The sequence below is a fragment of the Clavelina lepadiformis genome, chromosome 7, assembly GCF_947623445.1.
Source record: "Clavelina lepadiformis chromosome 7, kaClaLepa1.1, whole genome shotgun sequence".
In the NCBI taxonomy this organism is placed as follows: domain Eukaryota; kingdom Metazoa; phylum Chordata; class Ascidiacea; order Aplousobranchia; family Clavelinidae; genus Clavelina; species Clavelina lepadiformis.
The window spans coordinates 16127712-16151886 of NC_135246.1; the positions used below are offsets into that span (position 1 = coordinate 16127712).

At 36.1% G+C, this 24175-nt stretch overlaps 4 protein-coding genes across 5 annotated transcripts; 1 reads left to right on the forward strand and 3 right to left on the reverse strand.

Moving 5' to 3' along the window:
- Window positions 1-28: 28 nt before the first annotated feature.
- LOC143466061 (carbohydrate sulfotransferase 8-like) lies at window positions 29-6638 on the reverse strand. Its single transcript, XM_076964653.1, has 6 exons — window positions 3809-6638; window positions 3270-3426; window positions 2870-3081; window positions 2315-2475; window positions 2053-2222; window positions 29-1684 (listed from the first exon to the last, which is right to left on the reverse strand). The coding sequence occupies exons 1-6, from the start codon at window positions 3989-3991 to the stop codon at window positions 1452-1454; spliced, it is 1116 nt and encodes a 371-aa protein (XP_076820768.1). The 5' UTR covers window positions 3992-6638; the 3' UTR covers window positions 29-1451.
- Window positions 6639-6831: 193 nt separating this feature from the next.
- LOC143466059 (carbohydrate sulfotransferase 11-like) lies at window positions 6832-9141 on the forward strand. The gene is made up of 6 exons (XM_076964650.1): window positions 6832-7228; window positions 7581-7725; window positions 7879-8090; window positions 8167-8324; window positions 8434-8603; window positions 8766-9141. The coding sequence occupies exons 1-6, from the start codon at window positions 7034-7036 to the stop codon at window positions 9005-9007; spliced, it is 1122 nt and encodes a 373-aa protein (XP_076820765.1). The 5' UTR covers window positions 6832-7033; the 3' UTR covers window positions 9008-9141.
- A 4002-nt stretch (window positions 9142-13143) lies between these two features.
- LOC143466060 (carbohydrate sulfotransferase 10-like) lies at window positions 13144-17272 on the reverse strand. Of its 2 annotated transcripts, none has more exons than XM_076964651.1 (6): window positions 16257-17270; window positions 15792-15948; window positions 15485-15696; window positions 14201-14358; window positions 13958-14124; window positions 13144-13520 (listed from the first exon to the last, which is right to left on the reverse strand). In XM_076964651.1, the coding sequence occupies exons 1-6, from the start codon at window positions 16446-16448 to the stop codon at window positions 13291-13293; spliced, it is 1116 nt and encodes a 371-aa protein (XP_076820766.1). In that variant the 5' UTR covers window positions 16449-17270; the 3' UTR covers window positions 13144-13290. The 2 variants fall into 2 exon arrangements, with proteins under 2 accessions (XP_076820766.1, XP_076820767.1); XM_076964652.1 differs by having other exon boundaries at window positions 13474-13655; window positions 16257-17272.
- Window positions 17273-17307: 35 nt separating this feature from the next.
- Window positions 17308-20904, reverse strand: LOC143466062 (carbohydrate sulfotransferase 10-like). Its single transcript, XM_076964654.1, has 6 exons — window positions 20609-20904; window positions 19861-20017; window positions 19554-19765; window positions 19147-19304; window positions 18901-19067; window positions 17308-18736 (listed from the first exon to the last, which is right to left on the reverse strand). The coding sequence occupies exons 1-6, from the start codon at window positions 20798-20800 to the stop codon at window positions 18507-18509; spliced, it is 1116 nt and encodes a 371-aa protein (XP_076820769.1). The 5' UTR covers window positions 20801-20904; the 3' UTR covers window positions 17308-18506.
- Between the last annotated feature and the right edge of the window lie 3271 nt (window positions 20905-24175).

Consider the following 24175-nt stretch of genomic DNA (forward strand, 5'->3'; position numbering starts at 1 on the left):
CATTTTATTCAGTCGTTGTTTGTTTTCGTTTTGAGTTTTTTTTTTTGGTATTTATTTGTATCATTTTTATTTGGCATTGGGCCTTTTTTACCCACCTCACCAATCCAATCTTTTAGGCAATAAGACTTTTTACGTCTTTATTCTTTTTCGTTTATCGCATTTCCTTGTATGTGATTATATTTATCAGTTTTAACCTATAGAAAACATATATGATAGGTAAGTATACAGCGTATCAAGATCGTTATATATGCAACTACAAAATAAATGTACACGAAGTTTCAAAAGTGATCGCCATAAGTTGGAAGCTATTGTACGAATAAATATGTGAATACATTTCATTTCAAGGCGTTTCAAAGCGGTTTTTGAGATGTAAAACTGCAAAATTTTTGTTTGAGGTGGAAGTAAACGGGAAATTTAGACCTAGCTGTTAAAATTTTTGCTCCTCTCAATGCAATCCACTGCAAGAAAGAGCAGGTAAAAAATTCTAATTTTCCATAATTTCGATATTTTGGTATAAATTTGAGTGTTTGAGCAATAGCAATGAATCAAATTGGGAAAAAATGTCCTCATCACCATTAGACTTGCATAGTTTACCGCATTGACCTATAGCTTAGCGTAATTACCACTACTATACAAATATACACTATATAAGCAAAGCTCACGAGGAATCACCGAAAACTGGACAGAGAAGTAAAAAAAAACAGTGATTGAAAGGAATTAAGTGTTGTGTATCAAACACAAGGCTTTGAAATATGTAAGCCACTATACAGCACATGTTTATCGCACTTTTCACTTATACCTTAAGGCCACAGAAACTGCTGGTACATCACTAACCGCTCAATAGCAACTTAATTACTTTTAGCAGCTTCCTGGCATATATGGTTCCCATCAAACCAAACCAAATGACAATGGCAAATGAATGCGATACAGTAAATGGGCAATACCTTAATATATAACGTATCCATCAAGTACTTGTGCATGAACGCCCCGCGAAACAAACCACCAAAAATTAAATGCTAATAAAATGCCAAAAACATTTCCGCGAACAATGACAAGCAGACAGCCGCAATGCATGAAGAGCTGGGGATGGGTAAGATTTTAGCCTGAACTCAGTAACAACAAAGATGAATAAAATGGCTAGTAGCCTAAATTCGGCATTATACGATAAAATACAGAAAAACCTACGATCACAACCTATACAGCACACAAGAAACAAACGTAACAAAAGAGAAGCGATATTCATACTCCAGTTGGATGCTAAATGCACATCATAGTGACATATTAGTGACTAAAAATTGAAACGGTGCTGCATGGTAGCGCATGAATAAATGACATTGTTTCCAATTACTGACGACACTATTTTTGCGTTCAACAGCAGTGCTATGCCTACTAGCTTACTCTTACCACAAGGAGCAACCAATCCAACATGGCAGACCAAACGCTCACCATGACTAGGTCTCTTCTCCCCAACCTCCCGCCGTCAGAGTCGTTGTGTTAAAAGTGTAACCAAAGGTTTCCATATCGACTTTGTAGATTTGCAAAATACGCTCAATCACGTTCGGTTCAAGTTGAGAGAAATATTCCTTTATCATAGCAGCCGGATCTTCTGTCTTGCGGAACACGTTTTGGGAGGTTATGGTGTCGATAGTGACATTCAGTTTATTATCAACTATCCATGCTGCATCTACAAGTGCAATAAACGAACGAATAATAAATGACAATTCCTCCTTCACTTCCTACCATGGGATCTTATTAAGCCCGCGAAAGAATAATCCAAAACACTGAACAAGAATTTTGATGCCTTTTTACGAAACAGGGGCAATTTCTTCAGTTTTATTTAATATTATTTCCAAAACTAACAAAACTCCAAACTATTTTATTCTGTGAAATAGCGAAATTATTAAACAACTTTTCATTTTGCAATCCTACCACGTGTGTAGTGGTGGGTCTATATTATATCGATATCGGTATATAAGCTGCGTGGTCCTATTGCCGATATAAACCTAAAAGGTCACCGTACGAACTTAGGTCGCAGTTTGATGTAGGCCATACCTGTGGCAAAGGTTTCTAATTTAGTGATGTAATTGAAAGGAAAATAGCACGGGTCACATCTCTTCAGCATCGGGAGAAAATGTTCATCCAAGTTACGTAAACTTCTTGTCCCATAGTCTGCCATATAACGGGCATAATCGGCAAACTCCATGAAACGACCATCCTCTGGCCTATTTGGTTAAAATTGCATAAGAGACCAGATACGGTAGAACGCAATGCAGTTGACACAAACGTCAAATTTTACCTTGAAAAGCTTCCTTACCAGCCTTTCCAGGTTTTATGCTTGTTTGGATATTTCAACATGCCGGGGTAGCGCTTGAACAAAACTTTGTAATAATATTGTTTTGTGAACTTGTCTCCCCAGCCAGATATCATCCGCGCCAGAGGATGCCGAACGTTCATTAATCTAGTAGCATTCTCATCCTGTAAATAAGTGTGGGCACAAGTTTTATACATATAGATTATATATAAATTATGTTATACTTGTATAACAAGTGTTTGACAGAGTTTCTTAATCTATCAAGACATAAATTAGTTTTCTTTTACCGAGCAAAGGTCAAGTTGGCATTTTCAATTGTGAAAACTACGGAATTAAAGTTTACTGTACAATTTTTAATTTAATTCAAACAATTGTATGCTTGTTGCAATTAAAACTATCGCAGGAAACAACCAATTGTGCAAAAAATGAACGAAAAAATATTTTTAACTTCGAGCTTGTTCAATATAAGAGTTTCTTACAATACCAGGAACAGTGCCGCGACAGTTTCTTATAAACAACAAATGTACAGAAAGTGCATTCTCAGTAACAACTGTGAACCTGCAATATCTCCATCTTTTTTTCCCGACTAAGCGCGCGAAACGCTTCCGAGTTGCTGCTCGTCGTTTTTGCCCAGAAGCTAGAGTTCCTTGACTCGTCGGGTGCTCGAATTCTCCAAAAAAAATTATTCCAAGTTGAACTGCCGGCTTTGAGCACAAGGCACATCATTGCACGATGAGAGTGGCTTGCCACAAAGTATCGAACCGGCGGGCCTGAGCGTATTGCAGACAACAAATTGGAAAGCTGAATAGTCATAAAGATTGACATATGTTTGCAAGTAACGTGAACAATTTTTAAGCAGATTATTTCGCTTGGAAAAGTGTCGACGTATACACTGTAGTGATAAATGATATGACACATAAATGATACAAGCAACGTGTACTGTAAAGTCCACTTATACCGTATTTTGTCATAATTTCCCAGTTTTTTAAGTAGCTAATGCCACGCTTCATGCAGGCGTTTTCTGCCTGTTCTAGTCTTCTTCCAAACCTTTTTTCGACAACAGCAGGCGGCAGAGGTTTTGTGACAGTTACGTCATTGTTCATGGCGTCAGTAACCTTTGACAAGAAACATTTACCTGGACTGTGAAAATCAAACCAGAAAACGACAATCGTATGCTTTTTGACTGATTCAAATCAATTTATAACAACAGTCAGTTCAACACCTGCGTAAAATTGGTTATTCGGGCCATTAGTTATTTATTCAATACGTTAAGATGGTAATTTTAAGCGTTTTGTAACCAGTTACTTACTAGCATATATGAAGTGGACTATTCCTACTATGTACAGTTGTTTATTTCTTTGCTTATTTGCATAAATGAAATTATTTACCGACAATAAATAAGTAACTGATAAGTAACTAAGAAACCTGTAACTGAAGCCGTTCAGCAGTAAAAGTGTCCTAAGAAGATTATCGATCTTGTAGCCTACTTACACTTACCTTTCCGGTCATATTATTCCCAAACAGCTGCAGCTGCAATTGCGAAGAGTAGTACAATGCTTGCAGTACAATCGGTTTGGTTTTGAAATCGGCGATGTGTTCATCGATGTAGATCCCATCAAAATATACAAAGATTAAAGCCGCTATAACACAAGTGAAAACTAATCCCTTATACCGGTTCATTTAATTTTTTTCACAAAGCTGATTAAACAGATCAACCTCAGTTTAAAGAAATCAAATCACGAGCAAAAACCTAAACAGTTTATCACGGGTTAATTTTATGTAGTTGAAACGTAGTAATTAAGTGACCAAAAGTATAGGACCTATACTATAGGTCAAGCGTTTCGTAGTTGAAGATAGGCGGTTAGGTTACGAGAATTGACATGCAAAAAGTTGATTTTAGTTATTTAGGGTTTAATTGGAATTGGAATTAGACTGGAAGGAAGATTTAGATTAGGTTTAGGTTACTTTGTTATAACATTAACGTTAGATTAACAAAAAACTGTAAGGAAAAGCTTTGAACGTACTTTTCCGGTTTTCCGGTATTACCGCAAGATTTTCAAATTTGGAACATTCGGCTGTTTACTAGAAGAACAGAACTGTTTATACGAAAGTTGAAGATTACTGTACTTCATGGTTCTTAACTTATTCAAAATGAAGTTGGTTACAGTTGCTTGGTTACTTATTTAACACTTGTGCTTGTTTATTGGTAATGTGATGCCTTTTCTTGCTACTTATTCGAAGATGAAGTTGTGTACCGATAATGAACAAGTAACTGAAAACGTATAACCAAAGAATCGAAAACCAACCCTGCGCATATTCAGTCAAGCGTTATAAAGCAAAACGGACAAGAAAAAATAACGTATTTTCCTTCCTGCAGGTACCTGTCAAAATAAAAAGCTTACGCAAGCGTCCTATAAAGAGATAACGTTCTTAGTTCGAGGATAATACATAAAGCTCATTATAACAAGGAACCAGCAAACTTGCTATACCATAACTTTATAATAATTATATTCATTAGCGTCGCGGAATTTCTAGGCAAGGTCGTGATGTTCCACTACTGACTACAAGAAGAAGATCTTAATACAACGATACTTAAGATCGGTGAACTGGTCGGTTTACTTCTTCGCTAAATAATAATTGCTTCTTTTTTCTTGCTTGTCTCGAAATCAAAATCTCATCGACATGACAGGAAAGTTTTTTGAGAAAAATTCTTGTAATAATATACTGTAACCTTAAATTTCTTTCAGGTCTTACACCGTTAACGGCCAGTCACATCAACTAAAACTTTATAAACTTAAGTCATTGATCGCTAAACAACAGTATACAACGACCTTCCCGGTCGGAGACCAAACTCGGCTAACTAAAACTTCTTACAATGACATCATTTTTCTACAGCGAGTCAAAAGGACGCGGCGTTTCATACCTAGGGTGAGGGAAGATTAAAAAAAAGTGCTTAAAAACATGTGCAAACAAGCGATACCTGGCTTGAAATGGGAAGTAATAAATTCTTCGTAAAAGCACAAAACGTTACATAACGTGACACGTCTATATACATATAGGCGACGCGGTGTTGCAGGCTTTTCCATCTTACGTGAAAAATAATATTACCGGGTGAAAATACTTTATGTAGGCTACCAGGGGCGGAGATAACAAAATAACACACAGCTTGAAGCGACTTTACCATGCAAATCTGATATACAGCCTAATTGTACAAGTGCAAAATTCCGTTACAATACTTTGTCTGCATTCACTACTTGCTTTTTGCCACTGCTCTACCTTGCTAAAATAGAGAAATTTGTACGAAGTTTTTATTAACAGCTTGTCGACAAAATTTGACTTTTGTAAGCTAGTGACGCGATTGGTTGAAACATTAGTTTACGCAAAATCTATCAGGTTTTTAAATTTTACAAAAATGCATTTTTCCTCGAATGTTGCCGGCAAAAACATTCATTTCATGGCGTTTATGTAACTTTTGAATTTTGACTGAACTCTGTTTCACTTACAGTACTTCAAATTCAAAATAATACTGTCAAAAACGTCATTAACTTTATGTATTTGCGGTGAATGAAATCAAATTATTTCAGATTTTCTTGGAAAGTGCGCTATTTTTAAGAACGCAACCACTAAAAGGACGGCAACGCCATAAGCTATAAATCATTGCGAATACTATTAAATTTTCGCAAAAAGTTCATATTTGTACCAAGAGTAATTGCAGCCTGAGGGAATTTACTCACAGCATTGTCAAATTGTCCATTCGCTTCAGGCGTTTAAATTTGATACTTCGTGGTGTTTGAAAAGCCGGTTCATCCCTCCCCTCCTTACATATTTTTTGATTCAAAGAGCATCACGGTCGATTGAATGCCGTGTGTTTGCTGGTATCTCGTAGCTTTGTAACTATCTGTGGATAGTTACTATGTATATCCCAGACATTAGACAACTCTTTTGCTACAAACAGTGGTTTCTATAGCTGATTTAAAATATTTTTTTTGACTTGTAATTTTGGTTTTAGTTTTAGCATGACTCCTGAAAATCTTAAAGCGACCCACAAGACGAAAACCCCAGTTTGCGAAACTTTGCTATAAAGTACAACAACGACAAAGAAATCTCAATAAACCGCAACATAGCGGCCTTTTCCTACTCTGTATCAAAGTATCGAAATAAACTTCAAAATAATTTACGACATAGAAATCTTATATCTAAAGGACCGACTTGTGAAGTTGTAATAAAACTGAATAAAACATTTACCGGATTTCTATGGTCCTTGCTCTCTTTCTCCCATATGAGAACCTGAAAAACAGCCATAGACTGCAACACGCGCTTGCTGTGAGTGGCGGCGCCTCATTTCCGTAATACCAGAACAATGACACGTTTTATTCTATAGATCTGGATTGTTAAAGAAATTATAAAATTTCTAATCAGAAAAAAAACTTTTTAAATTTAAGCCGTTATAATGACTGTGTTGTGTGGTGGTATAATGCTGACTTTCCCTGCGGCTATTATATCGTCGTACGGACCAGTTCTAACGAATATACCTCAATGTACTTCGTCCACAAATGATCGAATTCCAGTGGTTAAGTTAAAAGGTGTTTGGTTTGTAAGTTTACAAAGAGGTTAGTGTTAAAACAACATGAGCATACAAAGTTAAAACATTGGAAGAGAAAGGTTTCTCAGAGAGTTGTTGTGTTTGTATAAAAGCTCATACCTTAAACGAAATCGGCAAGAATGAAAGCAAGCTACCAACGTTCGACTCTGTTGCGTGTTGCTTACTCGATAATTGCTGTAATAGTTCTGCTTAACGTAGTGATTTACGCGACAAATTTGAAATGGCTGCGTAAAGACTTCATACCCACTAACAAAGGATTGTACCGGCAGTTCTCGACTGAATTCTCAAAAGAAAACTCGCCAACGACAAAGACGGTAAGTCAAGTTAGCAATAGCATTTAAAAGAGAGCCATTTAACGAAATTGGAATATTCAAATGATTTCGATTAACGCCCAACTATCAAGTGAGTAATGTAGGAACACCTCAAATAGACCTATATAGACAGGGATAAAGTACTCGAAATGAGACGCAATAACGATAAGTAAGTCTGTATATATCATGAATTCACTAAAACTTGTCAACTGATTACCCTATTCACATTGTATTGGACCCTTTGAATATATTCAATTCGATTTCCTGTGTTTTAATAAGTGTCAATAGAGGTTAATAACATGTCAAAATGTTGCTTCGAGGTTCATTTTGTGATACCTTATATCACTTTTTTAAGCGAATCCTAAGCTCAGGCTCAAGCTTTAATTCATCACATGACGTAATCGAGAAAAGATTTGAAGAGAGACTTGTCAACGTAGTAACGATGTGTGAACGACGTGGGATAGATTATAAACAAAACTGGGAAAAGCTGAAAAATTCGGGTAAAACTACTGTTGCATATGTAGCCTACTGTACATCGTAGTAATCCCATTTCTCGGTGCTGTTTACATTGTGTGTCAAAGTGAATTTCCAGTTTTTAGAAATTTTACACCAAGGGTTGTTATGGAGATTTTCATTACGAATTCAATTGCCAGGTAGAATTACAGGCAATTTTGTGGCGAGTTACGACCACAGGGCTATGATCTGCCTCGTGCTGAAGGCTGGAAGTCAAACCTGGAACAACATCTTCTGGAGGATTAGATCTCCGGACCAGGCAAAGAAGTACGGATTTTACGAAAAAGCAGAAACAAGCCAACGACAAGCTTTTTATGATCTCAGTCTTGACAAGAAAATGGAACTATTAAAGGTCACAAAATCCATTGACGGTTCCTTGACGGATGCTGCTTAAAAATGAAAAGTCATAAAGAAATATTTTATTTCAGGACGACGACGCTGTTCGGATAATGAGCGTACGACATCCTTTGGCAAGAATGATATCTGGTTGGGGAAACAAGTTCAACAAACGATACTTTTACTACCTTTGGTTCAAGCAATATCCTGGCATGTTACGATATCCCAACAAATACAGCAAATGGAGAGGGTACACCAATAAAATTGGTTTTATTTAAACGTTCATTTGCCAGAAATTGTTTGAATATGTCGAAAGCGGAAAACGCTTAGATTTGTGAAAAATTAAAATTTACTCACAGGGAAAGAGATGGTTATTTCATGGAGTTTGTTGATTTTGCTGAGTACGTGGCAGATTACGGAACGGTGAGCTTAGAAAACTTGGATCAACATTTCAAACCGATTTTGTCTCATTGCGATCCGTGTAAATTTCCTTTCAATTTTATCACCAGACTAGAAACCTTTTATACAGGTACACTGACCCCTAGATATTTCAACCTATCTGTTCACTCAATTATATAATTAAAAGAGCAACTCTGAAAACACATTTTAAGATTATTTCGAGATAAGCGTTTTATGAAAAATTTTGAACAGGGCTTTATTTTCTTTAAATTTTAATTTGTTGTTTTTAAAGATGCAAGATGGATCACCGAAAATAAACTGAACGTTTCAGCCAATGTCATATCGCCTGTAAACGTGATTAACAAGTCAAAAGATCCGGCTCTTCTGATAAAAGATTATTTCTCTCAACTTAAACCAGATGTAATTGAACGTATTTTGAGCATCTACAAAGTCGATATGGAAACCTTTGGTTACACATTTAACACAACGACTTTGACGGCGGGAGGTTGGGAGAAAGAGACGTCACTCACCTGAATTTGTGTTAAACTGTTAATTGTGTGTTAATTGTGTGTATACTAAATTGAATGGTAAGTGTACTTGTCACTGTTGTGCATGTATAATGAGAGCTAAAGGGCATGGGACGCGAATTAAGAGATTTCTGTGTTTGATTGTTGATGGTATAATAAGCATTCGTTGTAGCAAGGTAGCCTTAGACGAGACATTGCTTCTGATCAGGAAAACCAGAAAATCACATCACACATTATTTCCATTGCTTCGAATGTTATAGAATGAAAACAATAGAAATTCATTCTAAATTTACAAACGAAAGGCTTCCAATAAATTCGATAATTAGAACAAAAATAAAACACCTTTTAGATTATGCGATACTTTACGTTATGTTAAAACCAACTAAAACTGCAGTCTTTAAGCTACGTTGAGTAACAGAGACTATAGGCTATACCGGTGTTTCTCAAACTGAACCACTTGGCTCCCTAACGAGGAATTCGTAACGTTAAGGAAGGAAAGATCGTTATGGGAGGAATATGAATGGAATGTCTTTCAAAAATTTATTGAAATTTCTTTGCAGACATTATGAGCTTACTTTTATTTATACAGTAGTCGCCGATTTATAAACCCACGGTTAACAAGACCGGCCGCCTATTAAGCCCAATCGATCCCAATCGATCCCAATCGATCCCAATCGATCCCAATCGATCCCAATCGACCCCGATTTACTCCATTTTGTTTGCTCATTCAATTCAATTCAATTCAATTCAATTCAATTCATTCAATTCAATTCAATTCAACGATTCACTCCACTCCAACTCCGCTTTATGCACCTAAAACTCTGTTTAATAAGCCCATTTTCGGAGATATTTCGTATAATTTGAGCGTGAGTACATAATGATGGTTTTCCAGTAGTGTACTACGGTAGGCTATACATTATATGCAAGGACTCGTCAACTCGACAACTCTGCCAAGGACGGTCCCAAGCCCGGCTGTAAAATGTGGGTTTGGCGGCGGGTGAGCATTCCGACCCTGTCAAAATACCTGACTGCTTCAGAAACAGTAAAAGAAACCAAACAATCTCGGTACAATGGTGACGGTTCGCCCATTGATATGCCGGATCTGGCCCAAAGCCTAAAGGACGCCCAGATCCTGATGAAAAACTCGATTCTAAATACTAAAACAACCGTGAATATTGGAACATGGAATGTGCAAACTCTTTATCAACCTGGAAAATTGCCATAGTTATTTAGATAATTCCGAAACTACAAACTGAATGTGCTAGGCATAAGAGAGATGAGATGGACCGAAGGCGGAAAATGCATAATAACGAAACATTTCTGTTCTATTCTGGACATGAACACCTGCACGTTCGCGGAGTTGGTCTTATACTCAATAACAATACTGCAAAAGCACTAATTGGACGGAAACCAGTAAGTGATCGAATTCTCGCATCAAGATTGCAATCCAGGTATGTAACAACTACCATCATACAAGTGTATGCTCCAACAGAAGAGACAGATGAAGATGAAAACGACTCAATCTATGAACTATTACAAGATGTACTATATCGACCAAACACCCAATCACGACATAACAGACAAGGCCTAGAACATGTCAGCATTGGACCACATGGATCAGATAAACAGACAAATGATAACGGCGAGCGACTTCTCCTGCTTTGCAGCGCAAACAGCCCGTGCATAGGAAACAGTTATTTTGATCATAAAGGCATCCACAAAAAAACTTGTCGTACTCCGGATGGAAACAATAAAAACGAGATTGATTATATCTGCATCAGCTATGCAAGGTGTAGGAACATTTAGAGGTGCAGATGTTGGATCTGACCACTATATGGTAAAAGCATCATAAAAATTGAAGTTGAAAAAATCCAAAAATCAACCCAAATCAAACCTTATGCAACTAATAAATTGAAAGATAATGACACTGCAAAACAACTTCGACTCGAGCTCAGAAACAAATTCGAAATATTACAGCACTCTGATGACATAGAAGAACAGTGGGCGCTCTTCGAGGAATCAATAACTTCCTGTGCAGCGGAGACTATAGGGAAACGAAGCAGTACTCAAAAGAAATGCAGGGTACAAGCTAAAACATGGAAACTTATTGACAAAAGAAAAGAAGCAAAATGTCGACGTGATCGAGCAAAAAAACGGACAACAAAAGGAAAAGTATGAATCCGAATATAAGTCACCCCATCAACAAGTCAAACGGAAATGCAGAAAAGATAAAAAAATATCCTTACAGAAGAAAAACGCTGAAGCACAAGAGGCATAGAAATGATTCAAAAGCAGTATATATAATTATCAAACAACTAACTGGATCCAAGTCCAACAAAAGCATCCCAACCAAAGACAAGAATGGAGACACCCTGCTGATTGAAAAAAAGCAAAACGCACGATGGGTAGAACATTTCTGCGAAACTCTCAACCAGCCCATTCCCACATCCACCTTCAAATTAAAAACGACGCCCCACACAATGAACTTGATGTTAGGTTGGATGATTTAACAATAGATGAAGTGGCAAATGCAATAAAATTAATGAAAAACAACAAAGCCCCCGGTCTAGATAAAATCTCAGCAGAACTTCTGAAACATGGAGGCATTCATGTGGTTGAAGAACTAACTCACCTATTCAATACCTGTTGGAATACTAAACAAATCCCTCATGATTGGAGAATCGGATCAGTTGTCAAGATAACCAGAACAAAAACTACCACAGATTGTAACAACTGGAGGGGCATCATACTTTTATCAATACCTGGGAAAGTATTCTGTGCTGTTTTGCTTCATCGAATTCGAGAGGAGATTGACAAACTCCGTAGACAGGAACAAGCGGGGTTCCGAAATGACTGCTCATGTAGCGAACAGATTTTTGTCCTGAGTAACATAATTCAACAAAGTCTTGAATTCCAAAAGGAATTATTGGTAAATTTTGTCGACTTCAAAAAGGCATTTGACAGCATTCACAGGGACACTCTATGGATCATTGCACAAGCATATGGCATCCCAAAACACTACATCAACATCTTTAAAAATATCTACCAAAATTCAAGATGCTGTACTCTTACTGAAACAGGAACCACCGACTTTTTCAGTGTCAACACAGGTGTTCGTCAATGATGTATACTCTCACCACTTCTATTCTCACTAGCAGTAGACTTTGTAATGCACAAGTTAATGAATAATGAAAATAATTATTGAATAATATTATAATAATAACAATAATAATAATAAATAAGTCACTGGTCCAAACATCTAGATTTCGCTGATGATATAGACGTCGCACTACTTGGGGAGATTAAAAATGACTTACAAAATATGACATTTGCATTACAGGATACTGCAGCCAAAATTGGTCTAAGTATAAATGGAAGCAAAACAAAAACTATGCAAATCGGGAAACAACCAGATGGTAACATATTGATCAATCAACAATCTCCAGAAGGGGTTGACCAGTTTACATATCTTGGTAACATAATATCAAATAATGGATCCACAGAACCGGATGATATTTGCAAGATTGGAAAAGTTTCATCAGGTTTTCAGAAAATGAATTATATCTGGACTACTACTGCTATAAAAATTGGAAACTACAACTATACAGCTCATTAGTTCTATCAACTTTGACACATGCGAACACCAGCGAAACGTGGACAATAACTGCAAGAATAACCAAACGACTAAACGTATTCCATCAGCGTTGCCTACGGAGGATTCTTGGTGTCAGCTACAGAGAGCACATCACAAACGATGAAATTTTACAAAAAAGTGGCTTACTGACCCTGAATAGCTTAATAACTGAAGGCAGAATGCTCAGAATGCCAGACTACCGGCCCCCGAAAATTGCATTAGACTGGGATTCATCAGGTGGAAAACGCAAACGAGGAAGACCAAAGGAGACCTGGCAAGCCACTTTCGGTAACGATCTACACGAGCTCAACCCCACCTACCGAAAAGTGAAAGATGTCGCATTGGACCGAACTGCATGGAAATCTTTAAATGTCCTACGTGTCCAAAACGAGTACACAAGGACCTAATGATGAACGATGATGAACTGCAACTGTTTTATCACAAACTTGATTGTTGGTCGTTATTCGTTTATGCGTGTGGAGAAGCTTTGAAAACTTTCAGTTTATAAAAACGTTTAAGCTATTGTATTGTAAAAAATAAAGCAGTACTCGTTAGCTTTAAATGAAGTTTCAATTATTTCCGAAAATTCTTTGAAGAAAAACCGCAATAAATTCGGCAAAATGTGTGAGAAGATAATTTCTTTCATAAACCAGTTGCTATTCCACCCACCCTCCAGCTGTTAAAGTTGTCAAATTAAAACTATAACCGAAAGTCTTCATATCATTTTCGTATAAACTATAAATTCTCTTCGTGACGTTGCAATCTAATTTTGAAAAATATTCTTTGATGAGTTCGACGTAATCTTTACTTCGCTTCGAATTGACGTTTTGTGGCTTGAGCATAGCTGTACTCAGGTTCAACTTAGCTTCAATCAACCAACTTGCATCTAAAATAAAATTATCAAGTATTACTACATGATTTTAAAAGCTGAGAAGTTGCTGATTTTTCTTCCTGTCTTTAAATGTTTCCGGAGGTCTAGGAAATCATGGTGTCATCCATCAATTGGTTCCACCAATGTGAACTAATAAGCATATAAATCATGAGACAAAAATATTAACTGGAAAACCTAAATATCATAAGAGTTGTGATTTAAACACAATTAAATAAATTGAGGAACAATTTTTGTGTCCATCAAATAAAGGCTTTTTAAAAAATGATGACCATATAATTTCACTTTTGGTGTATCAAGCTAAACATATTGAACGATGATGTAACCTATAACAGGCTACTTTCGATTTTGAGCTAATTACGTTACAACATAATTAAGCAAGTCCAAACTTTTTTATAACACCGGTCAGTTTTCTTTGTCACCAGAACTATCACCTGTATCAAACGTTTCCAATTTTGTGATAAAATTGAAAGGAAACCTGCATGGATCACAATGAACAGTGGCCGGGTAGAAATGTGCGTCTATATTGGTCAGATTGTGACCGTGATCGGCCAAATAACTGGCAAAGTCCACCCATTCCATAAAGTGACCTTCAAGTGGTCTGTAAACAAGAAAAATCTTTAAGAAAAGCATGAAACGAGATACTTAGGCCAATGACATTTTATGTGTCATCTCACCCTCGCCATCTCCCCCACTTGTTAGGATAATTTAAAAGTTTGGGAAAGGTCTTGAACCAGATGTTGTAAAAATACATTTTGTTAAATTTGTCATTCCAGCCTGAAATTATTCGAGCAAACGGGTGGCGGACACCAACCAATCTCAAGCCGTTAGGATCCTGCAAAAAAGTTTATTCTTTTTGCTACATTTTGTCTCTGTTAATGCCAATAAAGTAAAATTTCATATCATTGCCTTCATTGCAGACTGAACTGTAGCGTAGTTGTATTATGATAATTCTAAAAATTCGAAACCAGTTTTTATTGCAAACTTATTGCAGTTAGAAACACAACGCCGACTTGAAGTTGGTTACTTTTTGACTGCTGGGTATCCATCTAGTGACATTGGCCTAGTAATTACCAGCAAATTACTTTATCTATGTTTTACAAACAAACTAATTTTTGTTTCAAGGTATGTTTTCATTTGTAGTTACTACGGGTTCAGCACTAAAGCGAAAGCCACCTGGAAGGCCTCGTGGGGCGCCACCTACATCTCGAAGGCGCCACCTACAGGATGTAATCTTTAAAACATAAATACATCAAATGGTAACCTTTTCACTTTCAGATGAGACAATAAATGTTGTGATTGCTTATAAATTTTGTCTCTTTTTCCTAGTTTGAAATGTGGTAGGTTTTTCTGCCCCACCCTGTATAAATAACGTTGAAGTTTAAGGTAAGGCAGCCTACCAGGGTCATTCCAAAGCTGTAAGGTCAGCTTCACCTTTCATGTACCCAAATTCATCTCCCAAAGAGTATCAGAATAAGAAACGAAGTATCAGGTAAAAAGCTACTAAATTAGTAACCAGGGAACCTTTGCCAATTTTATACTGTACAGTAGAAACGTTTGACCGATAGAGCAGGTCGAAAGACGAAGCAGGGTTTTTGTAGTGACGTCATTAGTAGTTCAATCGAATCGGCAAGTGCAGCCTATTCTTTCTATGCGTTACAATAATAGCACAGAACGTTCATGGTTTTAGTCGTTCGAGTACTTTTTACAAACAGTTTTTTGGCCGAATTCTGTAGAATTTTATGTAGAATAATAACCTGTAATCAGTGACGTTAAAAGCATCTTTTGGGTAATCGAAAAGATAGCTTCAAAGAGCAAATATAATGGTTTTAAATTATCCATAAGAATTTTTATAAAACTAAACGTACAAAAAATGCTATATCTTAATCGAGATATTTCAAAGCAGGCAGATTAAACCTCAATACTCTGCATGGCTTGTTAAAAATGATTGACATTTTTACCTGCAATATTTCTATCTTTTTGTCTCGGCTCAGAGATTTGAAAGCATAAGCGTTGCCATGGACTGCCCTCTCCCAGAAGTTGTACTTCTCTGCTTCTTCCGGAGCCCGAAGTCTCCAGAAGAAGTCGTTCCAGGTTGAACTTCCAGCTTTGAGCACGAGACACATCATCGCGTGGTGAGACTCACTGGCGACAAACCCACCGGTAGGGAGCCCTAAGCATAAGAATCTTCAATTGTACAACATATTATTGTATTATTAAAAGTTGCTGTTTCGGGTGCACTAAAAATGTGTTTTAATTCTTCAATACCGTTTTCCATCACCGCTTTCCACTTTTCATTGTAGTTCACTCCACGTTGTAGACAAGCGTGTTTTGCCTCATCAAGCCGGTCTTTGAATCTTTCCTCTACTGGATGTAGTAGAGGAGACTTTGTCGATTTTCCTGTCACCGTTACAGGAACTTGAACCTTTGATATCAAGAATATAAACAATTACTGAAACGTAGGTTACTTTATACATACAGTTAGTATTCTATACTTTGTAATTTGTAGTAACTCAATTCATTTTATGTCAACTCAACTTCGGTCAGTTTAACGCCGTCCAGTGCAACCCTTGAAATCACAACATCAGTCAATTCTAATTGTTGGTTGAATATAACCATATTTGGGAACGTTGAGTTAATTGAATAAGCTACCTATAGAGTTGACTGGATTGAGTAGACATGGAAATGTTTGGTATCAAACAAATGCCCTGCACGTGCTGATTTTACACTGACCTCTTTCGTAACATCATCTGAAGTTGCGCCGAACAGATTAGTTGTAAGAGCCTGTGACGTTTCTTCCTGGTTAGCCTGGTATTTGACACCGTCACGACTTAGCCACAAGTAAATCTTTCCAAGGTAAATGTAAGCAGGTATGACCGTTGTCAAAAGAAAAATGAAGCCCAGATGCAATGATTTAATAGTCATTCGATATTTTTTGTTTAGAAATTTTCAAATTAGTTGACACGTTCAACTCTGATGATGCTTATAGGTTTATCATGGAAAGGCAGCCTGGTGATGCGGAAGAATTCGTAGCTTAATTTCAACTTTATTAACATGTCGAAAATGTATCATCGTACAAGATATCAGAGTTCGATTTCTTAAAGTAGCCTAAGTTTGGGTTAGAGGCTCTGGTAACCTCATGTTTAGGTTTTTAAGTTTGAGCACAAATTAAATTATCTGTAAAATTGTTTAACTTAACAGAATTTGCAACATACACTCGAGAAAATTTACCGAAAATTTAATTTGATAGGTATTTTAATGTAAAATGAACATATTGTACACAAAAGCATATATATGTTAAAGTTCAGAAAACAATTTATTTATGCAATAATAGGCCATGCAATACGTTCTTTTGTTAAGTTCGTGACTTGCAATATTCTTTTTTCATCCACTTTTGCAATATGGCGTTAAAACTTTCTAAAACTTCCCTTCTTTTTATGACAAACAAAGAATGAATTATTAATACAAATGGCCTAAAGCTTGTTCCTAAACATTTACGTCGAATGTCAATTACTTGAAGATAAATACTTTTGACGTTCATAACTTCTGGTGAAATTTGGCTTGCTTCAGTTTGACCTATTTCTTGATTATTTTATCACCTGTACTTTAATCAACCTTAAAACATTACTTGTGACCACTTTTATTAGCGCAGAAGCTTTTCATTGTTCAGAAAAATCTTGAACATTTTTACAACCTCTTCAGCTGAACCTAAACAGCTATCTAAACACTTGGTTTTCAACTTGTGAACAAAGAAAGACACTTTTCAGCGATACATTTGGTACCAATGTTCAGTAATATAACAATTAATCAAGCATAGCGTGCAAGTGTACATTTAGCTCGAGGCGATATTTTGAACACATTCAACGCAACTCAAAGTATAACTTAATCGATACTGGCAGAATTCGTCAACAGCAGCCTAACACATACCAAGTTCACTCATTCTTACGTAATGGGTTTTCGAAGCTTTAAGTTAGCAAGCGTTCACTATAAATTGCACCAAGTCCAATTTTATTAACCAGCATAGCCAGCCAAAGCATATAAAAACCTCGTTTTGTTTTTATTTTTTATTCAGATTACAGAGATTCGCCTTTTCATGCATCAACCAGTATAAGTAGTACAGTATAGGTGCAAATCAGAGATATGTCCTCGACAAACTCCAGTTTCAGAAACAACAAAACAACAAAACAATAAAACGTCAAGTGAAACTAACTGATTGATTTTGATTTTTTTTTCATAATAAAGGTTCAACTTGTGGTCTTTGCAGCACGCGTTTGGACAGTAAGCCCACTTTCTATGGCACTGTTTAAACGTCAACTAGCGGGAGCTGATTATTGCAAGTTTTGCACACTATTCAGCGCTGCTGCTCAATTGATAACCTCAGAAAAGGGATGTAAGAATACCTGTAGGAGAAAATGTATTAGGGCACTTACAGGTTTAAAATTTTTTTTTAAAGAACATTGTTCCAATAATTACGCCATTGTTTATGTCCTTATAATGTCATTCAGCGTTCCCAAACCGATACCTTAGTATGAAGTGAAAATTTACTGCCTACCGCTTCACGTGTGGTTTGAGATATTTGTGTTTACAAAGGCAAGGAGTTCAAGTCCATTCAAAATCATTATAAATAGATATTTGAGAAAGGTTGTATTTTAAATACAGTTAGGATCTCTTTGAATGTTATAACTCATAACAAATTATTTGCTTTAATATAGTAAGCTAATGTTTTTAATGATTTGATGTGTATGCCAGCACTCCAAAATGTTTAAACATATAGGAAAACAGATATCTGAAGACATTTTGTAGGTAATTGAAGTGTTATTAGTAAATACGGTTAATAAAAACGTTTAAAATACAGTGAGGAACTTTCTTGTTTCTTTGGAAGCAAAGAGAGAATATTTAAAGATTTACAAAAACTCTTTGAAAATGAACTATAATAAGTTTGGAAATATTTAGATGAAGATAATTTCTTTCATAAACCAGTTGCTATTCCACCCACCCTCCAGCTTTTAAAGTTGTCAAATTAAAACTATAACCGAAAGTCTTCATGTCATTTTCGTATAAACTATAAATTCTTTTCGTCACGTTACGGTCTAATTTTGAAAAATATTCTTTGATGAGTTCGACGTAATCTTTTCTTCGCTTCGAATTGACGTTTTGTGGCTTGAGCATGGCTGTACTCAGGTTCAACTTAGCTTCAACCAACCAACTTGCATCTAAAATAAATTACAAAATAATAGCTTACTTATAAAATGCACTTATTCCTTGCATTTGCAAACCAGACTGAGTAAGCATGGACTCCGGATTATATTACAGCATAATAAAGGTCAAACTTTTTAACACGTGTAAGGCTTTATCGTCAACAAAAGTGAAGAGTCACCTGTAGCAAAAGTTTCCAATTTTGTGATAAAATTGAAAGGAAACTTGCATGGATCGCAATGAACAGTGGCCGGGTAGAAATGTGCGTCTATATTGGTCAGGTTATGACCGTGATCGGCCAAATAACTGGCAAAGTCCACCCATTCCATAAAATGACCTTCACGTGGTCTGTATGAAACAAGAAAAATCTTTAAGAAAAGCATGAAACGAGATACTTAGGCCAATGACATTTTATGTGTCATCTCACCCTCGCCATCTCCCCCACTTGTTGGGATAATTTAAAAGTTTGGGAAAGGTCTTGAACCAGATGTTGTAAAAATACATTTTGTCAAACTTGTCGCTCCAGCCTGAAATTATTCGAGCAAACGGGTGGCGGACACCAACTAATCTCAAGCCGTTAGGATCCTGCAAAAAGATCGGTCGCGTTTCTTGCATTCTACCATGTTTGCATCATGGCATTCAAGGATCCAAATATTAATCATTACTGCCCTTCGTTCCAAAATTGTTCATCACAACCTACTTTATTGTTTTTACGGTATGAGCTTTAAGGTAACCAATTGCTGATGGGACCTAAGTTTTAAATGCGAAAGAAGAAATTAAAAACTTGTAGGGTCAGCTGCATACCTCTAATTTAAAAATAAAAGATATTTTTACCTGCAATATTTCTATCTTTTTGTCTCGGCTCAGAGATTTGAAAGCATAGGCGTTGCCATGGACTGCCCTCTCCCAGAAGTTGTACTTTTCCGCTTCTTCCGGAGCCCGAAGTCTCCAGAAGAAGTCGTTCCAAGTTGAACTTCCAGCTTTGAGCACGAGACACATCATCGCGTGGTGAGATTCACTGGCGACAAACCCACCGGTAGGGGGCCCTAAGCATAAAAATCTTCAATTGTACAACATATTATTGTATTCGTAAAAGTTGCTGTTTCTGATGCACTAAAAATGTGTTTTTATTCTTCAATACCGTTTTCTATCACCGCTTTCCACTTTTCATTGTAGTTCACTCCACGTTGGAGACAAACGTGTTTTGCCTCATCAAGCCGGTCTTTGAATCTTTCCTCTACTGGATGTAGTTGAACAGACTTGGTCGATTTTCCTGTCACCGTTACGGGAACTTGAACCTTAGATATCAAGAATATGAACAATAACAAGCATTAAAAAGTCTAAATTGTAGGCTATTTGCCCACTTGATACAATTGTTAGCCTATAGGTGTTTATGTTGATTGTGTAATTGTTTGTGTGATTTGTATAATTGTTATTTTATACTTTGTAGTCTGTGGTAGCTCAGTTCATAATACGTTATCTCAAATTCGGTCAGCTAAACGCCGCCCAGTGCAACCCTTGACGTCACAGCATCAATTAATTCTTACTGCTGGTTGAATATAACCATCGTATTTGACCAAGTTGTGCCAAATGAGTCCGCTACTGAGTTCACCTGATTTAAAGGTGTCCTTTAACTGAAGACGCACTAAGTTATTTTAATAAAAGAAAGCGCTTTTGATTGTAAAAAGGCGCTTGAAATCTTGCTAACATATTATCCTAAATGATAATATGTGCAATAATATAACTTGCACACTAAATGCTTTAGAAAACAGAAGCCTTATTCTCTTATTCGAGTAAACACGGTACCTTGTAGATCTGGGTTTAAGTGGCATGGAAGATTTTCACAACGAGTATAGATGATGTCCTGCACGTGCAGTTTTTATACTGACCTCATTCGTAACATCATTTGAAGTTGCGCGGGTTGAGGTGTAGGTTAGAGCTTGTAACGCTTCTTTCAGAATGGAATGGATTTTTACATTGTCATGGTTGTGACGGAAGTAAATCTTTCCAATGTAAACGTAAGCAGGTATGATTGTTACCAGAAGAAACATGAAGCTCAAACGAACTTTTTTAACTGTCATTTGATAAACTCTTTGTGAGATTTCCGGGTTAATGGTGATAATGATGCTTATACAGATTTGTCACAGAGAAAGTTTCCTGGAAATACAAAAAATCGTAGCCTAGTTCCAAATCTACAACAAATAGAAAATGTACAATCATACATAAATAATCAAGCCTTACAAGCTCATTTGTTTGTAAGCAACTTTAGGTTAAATCCTGCAGCAACTTGACCTTTTAATTACTAAATTTGAATACAATTTTTTAGTAAAAATATTTGGCAAGATTTTCAATTTACCAAAATCATGATTGGTTTCATTAAAACAAATTTCACTGAAAACAGCTGAATGGAAACCAAAATTTGCAAGCAACATACTCGAGAAGAATTTCCTAAATTTCAATTTGATATAAGTTTGTTGTGAAAAATAAATGCATTGCGAAAAAAAGCATAAATCTTAAAGATCAGAATACAAATTTATAAACTCATGACTTCCATCAATACTTTTTTTATTTACTTTTACTTTGTAGCTTTTGCACTCTCTACTGCCTGGCGTATGCCTTCCTTTATGACAAACAAAGAATGAATTATTCGTTCAAAAATCCTAAAGCTTGTTTGTCCCTAAACATTTACGTCGAAAGTCGTTTACTTATCTTCACGATTGTTTGGAGTTTACTTTTTGGTCTTTTACAGCACTTGGGGAAGTTTGGTTTGCTTCAGTTTGACCTATTTCTTGATTATTTTCTCACTTGTACTTTAATAAACCTTAAAACATTACTTGTGACCACTTTTATTAGCACAGAAGCTCTTCATTGTTCAGAAAAATCTTGAAAATTTTTACCTCTCCTTCAGCTGATCCTAAACAGCTATCTAAACACTTGGTTGTCAACTTGTGAAGAAAGAAAGACACTTTTCAGCAAACGGGCCGCGATAAATTTGCTAGCAATGTTCAATAATATAACAATTACCCAGTCCAGCCGGTGGCGTATAGCAAAACTTAAAACAAGTGAATATTTTGCCCGTTACCGGCAGAAATTCGCAGTAATAACATTTACATAACAACTTGGAAAATTTCATTGCAGTTTGAATGGGATTTTTCAGCTTCAAGTAAGTATTACTTTCTACTATAAATTGCACTATGTTTCACTTGAATAACCAGCACAGCCAACCAATGCAGACAAACCATAATTTTTGATTTGTTTTGTTCACATTTCGGTAATCGAACTTTCTGCATTAACCTTCTTTCATGGTAATATATGTAGCATTATCACGCTAATCCGCCACAACCAGCGGTTTCGATCATAGCCTATTACGCAAATGGAGTTTTGTTTCTAAACAGGCTACGTAAGCCTAAATGATGTGAGACAATTACCTTGTTTGTAATCACCAAGCTGTAAACTATATGTAACACCAAAACACGTGTTTCTGGTATTAAGGGTTGAATTTTTAACCCTATAATAACCTTCTATAATAAGAAGACAAAGTGACATGTCACTTCTTATTATATAAAACATCCTTTTCTATGTTCTGTGCTTCACCTGTTTTTCTTTTGCTGTGATCACTGAACTCGAAAAGTAGTTATGTACAGTTATACTACAAAGACTATAGTTCACTACAGATGTACAATACAGGTTGACAACGATTCGGACGAGTTTCCAACTATTGTTCTTAATTTCCTACAAGCCTATACATTGGTGTTGAAACAAATATGTAAAAGTAGTGAAATGTTAGTAAAATGTCCCGCATGACTGCTGGTCGCTTTCCTGTATTTTGGTTTGTAACAACCGGCATTAATTATTCAAAACATCGAATTGCCTTTTGCAACTTCCATCATTGCGCACACAAATGTTCGAATGTTTGAACATTTATGCATAGGTGTCGTCAGACGTTTTTTACGTCATGTCTTAATTAGTCTCATTAAATTGTAATCTTGATACCGCAGTTTTGTTTGCAGTGTCGCTATCTCGAGCTAAATATACTTTAACTGTGTTACTTCTATACCACGATTTAGAAGAAACACTTTATGAGGAACAGTGATGAAGCTTTCTGTTTTGGAACAGTGTTTTTGCAAACAGGAATTTTACATTTCGTCACAATAACACAATTTCACTTGGGAACAAGTATTTAACCCTATACACGGAATAATCCCATCACACAAAGCAAAGCATCAGTATAAAAATATAGATTTGCCAATAGCCGGACATTTTTGAACAATTTTGAGAGTTGGGTTAGTTGGAGTTATTATTTAATGAAGTCAAAGAAAACGCCAAAAACAGTTATTAATGAGTTTTACTGAAGAGTTTGGATGATTTCAGCGTGAGGCATTTAAGTAGAAACCCATTTAGTTTTTCATTGCATCGATTTCACATTTCTGTGCTATAGCAATATGAATGTTTCGCAAACTTTTTTCACGCGCTATACACACTTATAAGCCAATCGAAGTTATCGTCTATTACCATTACCAGCGAGAAATTTGTTACCGATTCTTTGGTTATATATTCGGTTGTTTATTCAACAATAAATATCTTTTATTTACAAATAATTATAAATATAACTAGGTCTACATGTACCACGTAAACAACTTCATTTGCAAACAAGTAACTGAGAAAAGAAACCACATGATAAGCATAACTACTGTAAATTCATATGTTGAATAAGTAACCAGGTGTTACACTTTTGGGTTATCATCATTGTGAGCCTCTTTTTCAACAACTACCGGCACTCGGATAGAGAAAAAAAGAGATATACCAATTAGGCAAATAAAAGTTGTGCAAGAAACTTGGTATGCGTAAGAATCTTAACTATCAGATGTGTTGTTTTGTGCTTCTTAAGTTGTTTTATTTTGCACTAAAAGGTTGAAAAGTTTTCTCTATTAGATTTTCTTTAATTGATCAATAGACAACATACTTTAATGGTTGCAATGCAAGTACCATCATAATTGAATATCGATTTATCGACACATTTGTTAATTACCGGTATTTTAGGAAGGACTGGAACCATCTCGAGTTACGATATTACTTTACCAAAACTGACCTCTACATCAACACCTATAAGCAGCCAGAAAGTAATACACTGATATTTATCTGCGGAACTAAACACAAAGCTACAATATATGTTGAATAAGAGAAAGAATGTGCTTTGAAAAACTGAAATGGAGTAAACAAGAAGTTAAGCTACACATCGATACACCATCATATGTCATAGTGGTTTATCCTTACAAATTTTTTGGTAGGCTACGCAATAATAGGCCCTGTGGTGCACTATAGTTCATTCCTGGTTGACAACTACTCTTCTAGCGAGAACAGGGTTAACCATAAAACTTAACAAACACGCCCATGCTTAGCACAAAAGCGCACTAACAACGCTATACTTTGGGTTTCTAAGTAATAAGAGGCACCAC

Coding starts and splice junctions, on each gene's coding strand:
- LOC143466059 (XM_076964650.1), top strand. CDS start 7,034: ATGAAAGCAAGCTACCAACGTTCGACTCTGTTGCGTGTTGCTTACTCG. Junction 7,726..7,878: donor GGAAAAGCTGAAAAATTCGG/GTAAAACTACTG, acceptor TTCAATTGCCAG/GTAGAATTACAGGCAATTTT. Junction 8,325..8,433: donor AAATACAGCAAATGGAGAGG/GTACACCAATAA, acceptor ATTTACTCACAG/GGAAAGAGATGGTTATTTCA.
- LOC143466061 (XM_076964653.1), bottom strand. CDS start 3,991: ATGAACCGGTATAAGGGATTAGTTTTCACTTGTGTTATAGCGGCTTTA. Junction 2,476..2,869: donor AAAAGATGGAGATATTGCAG/GTTCACAGTTGT, acceptor ACTTATTTACAG/GATGAGAATGCTACTAGATT. Junction 1,685..2,052: donor ATTAGAAACCTTTGCCACAG/GTATGGCCTACA, acceptor TTGCACTTGTAG/ATGCAGCATGGATAGTTGAT.
- LOC143466062 (XM_076964654.1), bottom strand. CDS start 20,800: ATGACAGTTAAAAAAGTTCGTTTGAGCTTCATGTTTCTTCTGGTAACA. Junction 20,018..20,608: donor CAAATGATGTTACGAATGAG/GTCAGTATAAAA, acceptor TTGATATCTAAG/GTTCAAGTTCCCGTAACGGT. Junction 18,737..18,900: donor ATTGGAAACTTTTGCTACAG/GTGACTCTTCAC, acceptor AATTTATTTTAG/ATGCAAGTTGGTTGGTTGAA.
- LOC143466060 (XM_076964651.1), bottom strand. CDS start 16,448: ATGACTATTAAATCATTGCATCTGGGCTTCATTTTTCTTTTGACAACG. Junction 15,949..16,256: donor CAGATGATGTTACGAAAGAG/GTCAGTGTAAAA, acceptor TTGATATCAAAG/GTTCAAGTTCCTGTAACGGT. Junction 15,697..15,791: donor GAAAGCGGTGATGGAAAACG/GTATTGAAGAAT, acceptor TCTTATGCTTAG/GGCTCCCTACCGGTGGGTTT.